The sequence below is a fragment of the Dendronephthya gigantea genome, unplaced genomic scaffold (genome assembly GCF_004324835.1).
Source record: "Dendronephthya gigantea isolate DGI-Jeju-01 unplaced genomic scaffold, DenGig_1.0 000831F, whole genome shotgun sequence".
Taxonomy (NCBI): domain Eukaryota; kingdom Metazoa; phylum Cnidaria; class Anthozoa; order Malacalcyonacea; family Nephtheidae; genus Dendronephthya; species Dendronephthya gigantea.
Window position 1 is genome coordinate 5466 of NW_021163841.1, and position 10112 is coordinate 15577.

Consider the following 10112-nt stretch of genomic DNA (forward strand, 5'->3'; position numbering starts at 1 on the left):
CGCCTTTTTGCGGGTATTAGTAAACCAAAATGGCCGCCATCAAGAAAAACCGAGGTAAGGTGTGGAGCAACGAAGCAACGAAAACACTTCTTAATCTTTGGTGTGACGATACAATTCAGGAAGCATTCGATCATTCTAAAGGTTCTAAAGAGACTAGTAAAGTTGATCAGCGGTTACTGGTAAGTTAATATTCCGTATATTTTTTAACATTTTTCTTAGGCTTTTAATTAATAGCACGCTGCCTGCACTGAGGTCTGAGGAAGATCCTAGTTTTTGCGACTTCTTGTGGTATCTGATATATTGTGGAGTAGTTACTGCATGTTTATCCATCAAGCAGAATGTTAATTTGAATGTTACTTAATAAATCAGGTTATTTGTTGGATCAGTTACGAGCAAAAGGTTATTGTGACTTCACATTAAAGGAAGTGGTAAATAAGATGAAAAAGTTAAGGCAAAAATATCAATCGGAAAAAGACAAAACGAAAAAGAGTGGGAATGGTAGAAGCAAGACGTGGCCGTTCTTTGAGCAGATGGACAGGTTCCTTTCTCAAAGGCATAATGTCATTCCTGTTGCTCTTGTGGACACAATGGCAGAATCTGAGAAAATGGATTACAATGGTGATGATTCTTCAGACGATGAAGAGAGTTTAGGTATACACCTATGCATATATTTATATGTGAGTTTCAGAGTTATCAAAATCAGCAAATGTAATGTGGCTTGGTTTTCTAAACATTTGTCAGCTGCATGGATCTTTTAAGTCGAAATTGTATTAAATTTGTACCATCTGTTGTAAAGTAATTTGAATACTTAATTATTGAATGTTACTTTATTGATCCTAAGAGCATGTTAATTTTTTGCTAGTTGAAAATCTAATGGAGAAGTATGGGGGAGGTTCAACACATATTCACAAATGCCAGAAGTGTGAGTATGAACAAAATATTTACTCAGAAGGAACACACGTTACTGAGGGTGGTTCTCTGATGGTGTATGCTCAAGAGGATGAATTTATTTGTCCAAAATGTGGCCCAAGTACTGTTGATGGAAATACAATTGCTGTTGGTAAGAGTAACATTATTAAATGTTGTTCTTTTATTTTTCGATAATCTCTGATAACTAGAAAAAAACATGCATTATATAATAATTAATACTACTCAATATTTGATATTTCATTGCATTTAATTGTAGATGAAATATGCCAAAAAGGATTTAATATTTCAAATAATTTTTGGGAGACCATGTCCTGACCATCTATTAATTCCTAGCAATTTTGCCATTTTTCCTTAATTCCCTATTTTTTTACTGCTCCCCCACCCATGCATTCTACTTGGGACACTTGAGACAAAATCTTTTTCAATAAATGTGTATATGGGTCCCTATGGTGGATCCCTCATTCTTTGTACTTAAAAAAATTTGACTGAATACATTAGAGGTGCCAGAGGAAATTGATCTAAAATTAGAAAACCAAGAAGAGAAAGCCATAAAAGGGAAAGGTACACATGAGAAAAAGGTTGGAACAAGGAAGAAGAAAAAGAGTTCAATTGAGAAAAGCATGGAAGTTGCTTTTAACCAATTCAAGGAGACTGCACACAATTAATTACCTGTAACAGTTAGGGTGGTATGGAATAGGTATGGAGTAACATCAAGCAGGAAGAAAGTTGTTTTACTCTATAAAGCTGTGTAAACTGCAAGTTTCGCAGAGCAGACATCGCTTTTGCAGTATTTCAACAATATGTGGTTTAGCAATTATTTCAGACATGCATAATATATTTTAAACTTACATGTAAAATCAAGAAATGTTTTTTAGAAGTTAAATACTAATTTTTTAACTTTATTTCCTTCAATAATTTTCACAAAGTTGTGGTATCATTGCATGCCTTATTTGTTCTATACAACTTTACCAAAAAAGGTTGTCCAAAATTGGCCAAACAATAATAGTATAAAAGCTTCTTAAACATTATTACTGTCAATCTAACTATGGGTTTTAAATAGACAAATAGTCTACCCCCCTTCTTAATATCTTCTAGATATAAGAAACTTGAAGAGACAAGGTTGGAGAAAGAACACCAATTTCAGATGGAACAAGCAAGACTGGAGAATGAAAGAAGAAAAGAAGAAAGGGAACACGAGTTAAAAATTTTTAGTATGATTGGATCAACAGCTTCACTAGGCATGATGGACATGTGACATAAACTTTGACCATGAGGTCATATAGAGCATGTATTAACATTTAACACCAGCACATAATTAGTGAGATAGGAAAATAGAGCAAGAGAGACGGAAAATGTGTAAATGTATGTATGTATGTGATTAATGTGAAGTATCTGTGAGAGACTACGACAAGCTAACCTGCGCCATCATTAAGTATATGCTTAAAGGACCTCACTACAGAAGTAAGCTATCGAATTTATATTGTTGTTTATGTCATATTATTAAGGGTAATTTATATCACACGTGCGAACTTGATCGGAACTATATATGCATGTTTTTATTAATATTCTTTGTATTGATTTGCTCTTATTCTAGATCGAATTGTTTAATATAATTTATAATACGATTTGCGAGTTCCTTGGCCACGTGCTTAATCTAAAATTGTCCTAACCGGTCGTCTTGGTTCCGATGAAACAATGATGATTGGCAACACAAAATCTGTTGGGTCGAAATTCAAGCAGCTCTGTATCCAGTGTTTGTTCTCAACCATTTGCCAGCGTTCAGCAACAAACAATAGAGAAACAAGTTACGGATATGATGCTCAAAGTCTTACTCGCTACAACTTGGACGGAGACAAAACCTATGTTGGTTTATAAATCCCTTTTGTACAGTTTTAAACTTAGTCTTAAGGATTAAGTAGCGTGTTCATATTTGCTGTTCTTTATCCATTCTGGGTTAGTGCGTTGTGTTATTACTGCATTTTTTATGCAAGTGTCGGCATAGAGCCATGCACACAAAAGAACCTTGCGTATGCGACAATTTGCTTCGGATTACACGTTGGTAACAATTATCAAGATACTGTACGCTAAGTTTAAAGTTAACAACATATAATTTTTTTCTGTATAGAGTTTTTTCATGTAAAACCTTTATATTGCGAACAGTAATACAGTTTAAGTTTTAGTGTCAATCGATACTCATATTTATATCAGTTTAACATCGTTGTATCAATTATTGTGCTCAGCATTTCTAGCTAAAAAAAGTGATCAGCTAATGCCTCACGAATATCGTGTGCATCAGCTTCTACAATGTCAGCGTTATCAACCCCCACAACTGCTTCCTCTGCTGTTTCTGCTTCTTCCCACTGCGGCAAAAAATCGTTGTTTTGAATCTCGCAAATGTTATGCAGAATACAAGAGGCTTAAACGACATTGACCAGTGCAGGTACCTCCATATCAACACACTTCCGAAATCTAATGAAACGTCCTTTCCACCTACCGAAGGTGTTTTCTACCGTCATTCTGGCTCTGCTAAGGCGATAGTTAAACACCCTTTCTCTTCTCGGCTGGTCATCTTTTCTCTGAAAACCTTTCAAAATCCATGGCAAGAGGGGGTAAGCAGGATCCGCTACTATAAACGGTGACAATTCTGTTCCTTGTATTTCCATAGTGAGATTATCTGGAAATAGATTGCCTTCATTTCCTTTCTTGAAAATATGTGAATTTGTAAATACACGTGCGTCGTGAACGCTCCCAGGCCAACCGATCACCACATCTCTATACAGGTATTTGCAATCTACAACAGCCTGCATGATTATGCTGTGATAGCCTTTTCTGTTTACATATTCTGCATGACATTCGGCCGGTGCCACGATGGGAATGTGTGTCCCGTCAATTGCTCCAGCACACATGGGAAAACCCCAGCGTTGTTCATAATCATGGATAATTTGCACCAATTCATCTCCATGCGGAAAACTCACGACATGCGACAACTTGCTTGTTATCGCTTTGCAGACATCTCTAACACATAAACACACGAACGATCTTGAAACACCAAATAAATTGGCTATAGTTCTATATTCAGCAGTGGATGCCAGGAAGTACAACGTAATGGCCAGCCGTCGCTTCGCCGAAATTGCAGAGCGCATGACTGTATCTTTGCGGCAGGGCGCTTATATACGGTATATAAGCGCCCTGCTTTGCGGCGTATATATTTCATCACCTTGCTTGAAAGAAATTCGAATGTTCCCCTTGTAACTCGAAAGTTGGAATACCAAAGTTCGTCATCATACTCTCGATCAACCATCTTGAACCAGTAAAATGACCGTGGATGCATCCACAGTGCTCTGTAACGTGGACGATTAACCCATACTAAAATTGCCTTCAAAAATGATATACGGAGTTTATTTGTTGAATAAACATCTGATTTCAGCATTCTTTTTTTATTTAATATTATATTAGCTCTTTTCTTCTTCTTCGAAGGAACCAAAGTAGCAGTAATTTGAGATTGTGTACTTGGTTAAAAGCCGCCATTTTTAAATTTTCCCGCGGAAATATCAACCGCTGAAAAATGTGCCTTAGGGCTCAATTTTTACGAGTGCCGTGCCAAATTATTGGAGTGCCGGTCAAATTTTTTTGGACCGGCAATTTTGCAAACTTTTTGTCCTGTAAACGGGGAGGCAAAATGGTACGGTGCCAATATTTAAGGGTACCGTGCCAGAATTGTTTGTCGTGTAAACGGGGCTTGAATGTCTTGTCATGGGGTCAGCACTGCCAAGTATAGTAGGGCACGCAGGCACTAGTTAGGTCAGGCGGTTCGCTAGAATCTACGTAGTATAAACTGTCAGATTGGTCAGGCAGGTGTAGTATTTTTAATACCCAGATTACCAATCCCGCCAATCCCAGGAATGTAGAGAAACACTAGTTCCAGTCTACCGTTAATCATAGAAACGCGTTCAATGTGGCGAGACTTGAAAGCGAGAGACCAAAAGGCCAGTTCAAACGGGCGATTTTTGCTGCGATTTTTATATATTTATCGCTTATTTTAGCGTTTGAATTGTTATTGTAATATTCGTCAGTATAATAAGCCGTTCAATGTCCTTACCGCTAACGGATTTTTTACTTAACATGATGAAGCCTATTCCATAACTTTGCGACATAAATCGCAGCAAATTCGCCCGTCTGAACTGGCCTTAACATAACAAGGCTGGGTAATGAAGTTACCGGCAAAAAGCAAACTTTTTTTACACCAACCAGAGATCTTTTTATCGGGGAGCCTTCATGTGACAAATGATAACCACTTTGTCAGCACTGGTCTGACTGCGGCGGAATTAGCGTGACTGTGTAGTGTGTGTTAACTACGAACGTATATAGATTTATAGTTAAAACAAGGCAACAACGAGTTTGTGAAGACCATCATAAAACTAATGATTGTGATTTTAGATAAAAATTCTTGTTTTCTTGTTTTAACCTATATTTTAGATTTTAAGATGTTAATCTTCGAATTATGTTTTGTTATGTATTTTCAAAAATTGTCAGCTGGTGTTCAGACTTCGGACAATGAAATTCAGTTATCTTTCTGAGAGAGATTCTTTATATTAAAGTAAAGCCAATATACAAATATACAATTGTGGAAAAATCTATTGTATTTTTTCGGCCCACCCCGCAGTGCGTGTCGATTTATTTAACTGCATGGCAAGGCTAAGAAACAACAAATAATTCGTCGCTTCAAGGAGGATTCAAACTCGCATCTTTGGGTTTCTATAAATAGAAAACAGCAAATATTCCAGATAAATATATGAAACCCGCGTGAATGCCGTACTGGCTAGATTTTTAATATAAAAACATACAGTTTTCTTATTACATCAGGCACCTTACAAAATAGGTTTGCGGCATTTACGAGAGGCAAATTCTTTAATGATATCCTGGAAGTCGATTTTGCGTAAGACCTCTGCCTCTATACACATTATAGATAAATTGTTCAGTTTCTGGTCTGTCATGGTAGACCTAAGCACGTTCTTGATGCGTTTCAATGCGGAAAATGATCGCTCTCCCGAACAGTTGCTCACCATTAATGTCAAATAAATTCGAAGAGCAATTGCAACATTTGGAAAAACTTCACGAATTCCTTTGTTTGCCAGCACACGATGCATTTGAAGCTCGACGCTGACGGCTTTATCTGATTTATCTTCATTGCAAGGCCTGCTTTACCCTAACACATGACACATCGGGTTGTACATTTCACAGAAGGTATTAGGTACACACGTAGTTCACATGGTAGTGATAATACATTATTACACTCCTCGATTCCTCTTGAAGCGTATGCATACGCCGCAGTTATATGTAAATTAAAGCGAAATCCTATGTAAATTTCAACGTGCAACGTGTAAATTTCAACTTTATAGCTTGTGCAGCTTGACAGTTCTAACACAAATTACACAATCACCAATAAACAAATGCACGAAATTTTTGTAAAATGTTGTTATGTTTACCTTAAGGCCGTACAAAACTTCTTTGTTGTCTTCCGAACAGACGCCGGGATGTACGATTCCGCAGCAAAATTTCTCGTGAGGCAGAAGCTGGTGTTTTTCAGTTTGTTTAAAAATTGCTCAGTTGAACGCTTTGCTGCGGCGTCTATTCGCTTCTTCAGATCGGCCTCGATAGTTTTAAGATATTGCCGATCGTCTTTCTCCAAAGCACATCTCACGGCTTTGTAAAGATCTGACATGATTAATAAATAGTTTTGATAATAAAATGTTTCTTTTGAGTTAATCGTTCGAGTTTTCGTTGCTGTCAAAACTACGATGACGTCAATCAGAATTCAGAAAGGCCAAGGAACCTTGCTGTTTGCACGCTCTCAGGTCAAGGTCAGATCACACTGATCGATCAGAAAAATACAACCAATGAGAATTCAGATAGATTTTGAATTAGCCAATTGAATAGCCCGATTCGAGCCCCTGATCGCTTCACCGATCAGAACTCCCCCACAAATCACGCAAAAAGAGAGACAGCCAATGTGATGACTGGGATTTGATGACGAAGCGAGCAAAATTCATGCATAAGACCGCTTTTCTGCGCGCTCGTGCTTGAAGGCCTGGTCACGGAACTCTCTTAACAACTGGACTGCCAAACATCACCAGTGCCTGATCAGCTCAATACACTGCACGTGTTTAGCAACTGGACTGCTATTTCATTCGAACACTTTTCTTGGCAATTTTTACCTTAGTCGCGTGATCGCTCTGATCACCCCTAGATCCGCGCCTGTTCAGGACAAAGGAATTAAAGGATGCAATATTCCTGCAAAATAAGAAAAATCTGATAAGTCTCACTGTACTCAATTTAGTCTACCCTTTATTAATGGTTACAAAGTAAGTACAAGGTACAGAAATTATAGCTATTAAACCATGATAAATCTTGTCAAAGAAAATATTAGGCTTTAACTGCCACTCCACTGACTCCAGTGGTTGTTAAATAACCTGCCTGAACCCCTGCCAGGTCAGGCAAATAAATCAATATAAAGTGACTAGTATGCCTTGTTTAGCTAAAAATATACACAAACTTATAACTTGTATACATTCTAGTAAAAGTTTGGCTGTTTGAAAAAATTGCATTATGAAAATTTAGCAAAAAGGCTGACATAAAAAACTAGTTCACTGTAACATAGCAATAAAACTTTTATTGAGTTAATAATAATTAAATAAAAATATGTTGTTGGCAAACATTTTTGCTTTTCATAACAGAAGTTTTGATAGACTTACTGGCTTTGAGCTTTAATTTTAAGTCGTATATTACTTATATACTAAAGTCCAGACGGAAGAAACGAAAATATTTCAAAAAGATTACCTGATTCTCTTCCGATAAAACATATACTACATCACAAGTAGATCAAGAAAACACAGCTTCGCATAATTTGTAAAACAGGGAAAGCCCGGAAACGAGGAAACAATTTTAATTTATTATTTCAACGAGAGGTACGCATAGCGTACATGTGGGTATAGCCTCGAAAACATCAGCAGCGATTACAGTAAAGCGAAGCACTGCAATTTATATAGTTATTCTCAAAAATCGCGCATGGTCACCGGCTTTCAATTATACCTATAATGTCTTTTGAACATCAAGCTCAAAAACTATTAAACAAAGTAGATTTTATAAGTAGTGGCCATTGTGACACTTTACTATTTTAGTCTGTCTAACGCCAGACGATTTTACTCGTCACAGGGAAACCCTTGGGCACTAGAGGGTTAATAAACTATCTGTTTAAATAACCGATTACCTAAGGGTAATGGATTAGATATTATGGCAGCCTTTTTTGGGGTTAGGTGAGGAACGTTGATTGCAAGTTATGCTCACTGTCAAACAGATGGCAGATTGCGACAAAAATCATTGAATTGATTAGTTTTATGTTTTCAATGTCATAAACCTCTCTCGCCAAAGAAATGCACTAGTCAATATATATGTCAGATACAGTAATAGAAAATTAGATTTTATTACACAATTAAATTAAATAATCACATGAAATACACATTCTAGACAATTATATGGACATTCTTCATATAAATTTCGAATGACGGAATTCACACATAAAACATTTTTTTACAAGAGAGACAATAGAGAGAATGTAGAAAAAGTATACACAAAAATATTAGAAATAAGACATGTATTGGACAAAACAATGTTGACAGTACAAAAGGAAAGAAGTCAGGTTCCAGGATGGCGGCACACATTGTGATATATAACAAATATCTGATATATTGAAAGTATAAAATAAGTTTTCGGAGTGTTCCAGGTTTTTTTACAATTTCAAAAAGTCACTGGTTAATCAGCTTTCACTTCAATATCAGTACGCTACGATGTTTATTGTTTTACAACAGCTTGTGCATGTAATTTTGTCGTTGGATGTATGCAATATACGATGTTAGCTAAGAGGTTGATTTTGAATGATGCTTAAATCATCAATGCAAAGTTTCTTGCCATAGTTTTTTTTTCGTATGAAATTACTTTTTTTAACGATACCATGAATCGAGTATACGAAGGCAAAATTAGGATCGGGGACAATGTTTCTATCACCATTAATTAGTCGGAGAAAGTTGCCCGAGCGTATTAATCCAATGATAATTCTTTAGCTTGTTTACATTGTTCATTGATCATATTATCAGTCCGACAATCAGTTAAGAATGAATCCATTATTCAGCACTGATGTAAACGCGTACTAACAAATAATAGTTACCAGAAATGCATCATTTTGTTGCCTTTGTCTTGCATGAACGTGTCAAGAAGTTTAGTGATGCTTTGCTTAAGAAAAGAGAACTGTTTTTGTCTCGTATCCACGTTCCAGTGACAGTTTACAGTATTTTTGGATGTCGATACCAGATAACAGCAGAGGAACGAAGATATCGATATTTTCTTTGTCGTGCTTGGCCTTTTCATCAAGTTCATTTGGCGTCGATCATCACATTTCGGACTCCCATAGCGGTCATATTCGGCCAGAAGATTCGATCAGTCAAGTAGGTTCCCGCGTATCGTCTCGTTCAAACTCGCTATGTGGTTCGGCAACAAGTTTTAGCAGTTCGAAAGCGAAGGCCGCTGCGAAGAAGGCTGCCTTAGAATCGCAGGTTAAAACCTTACGTCGTGTCCATCAGCTCGAAATGGAGGAGCTCACCCTGCCACAACGAAAGAAAGAGTTACAGCTGAGCGGAGAAATAGCCGCTGCCGAAGCTGAAAGAGACGTGTACGAGCAAGCCGAGGCCCAAGAGCTTAAGCAATCCGACCCTTCCCTGCTATTAGACGCTCGTACCGGAAGGTCAAAGAATCCCTTCGCAACCGAACTCACAGTGGACAACCAACATCAAAGTATGGAAAATACTCCCAAGATCAATTCGAGGCAGGACTTCGCCAGCAACTCAACATCTACTCCACGTGACGAATCGTTCCGACGAATTGTTGAAATACAAGACCAACAAAGTAACGCCCTCCAACAACTTATCGCCAACAGCAACAGGGTGTCTTAGCTTTGACTCTGCCCCAACCAAGTATGCCAGTCTTCAGCGGAAACCCTGTCGACTATTGCGATTTCATCCGCTCCTTCGAGCATCTGATCGAGTCGAAAACCACAAGCCCAAGTGCACGACTCTACTACCTTGTTCAACACCAGCGGTTCTGAACAGGAACTCATGAAAAGCTGTCTTTCG

At 37.5% G+C, this 10112-nt stretch overlaps 1 protein-coding gene across 1 annotated transcript; it reads left to right on the forward strand.

Moving 5' to 3' along the window:
- The first annotated feature begins 393 nt into the window (after nt 1-393).
- LOC114544532 lies at nt 394-1745 on the forward strand. The gene is made up of 3 exons (XM_028563144.1): nt 394-651; nt 863-1060; nt 1429-1745. The coding sequence occupies exons 1-3, from the start codon at nt 438-440 to the stop codon at nt 1593-1595; spliced, it is 579 nt and encodes a 192-aa protein (XP_028418945.1). The 5' UTR covers nt 394-437; the 3' UTR covers nt 1596-1745.
- The last annotated feature ends 8367 nt before the right edge of the window (nt 1746-10112 follow it).

Coding starts and splice junctions, on each gene's coding strand:
- LOC114544532 (XM_028563144.1), top strand. CDS start 438: ATGAAAAAGTTAAGGCAAAAATATCAATCGGAAAAAGACAAAACGAAA. Junction 652..862: donor AGACGATGAAGAGAGTTTAG/GTATACACCTAT, acceptor ATTTTTTGCTAG/TTGAAAATCTAATGGAGAAG. Junction 1,061..1,428: donor TGGAAATACAATTGCTGTTG/GTAAGAGTAACA, acceptor TGAATACATTAG/AGGTGCCAGAGGAAATTGAT.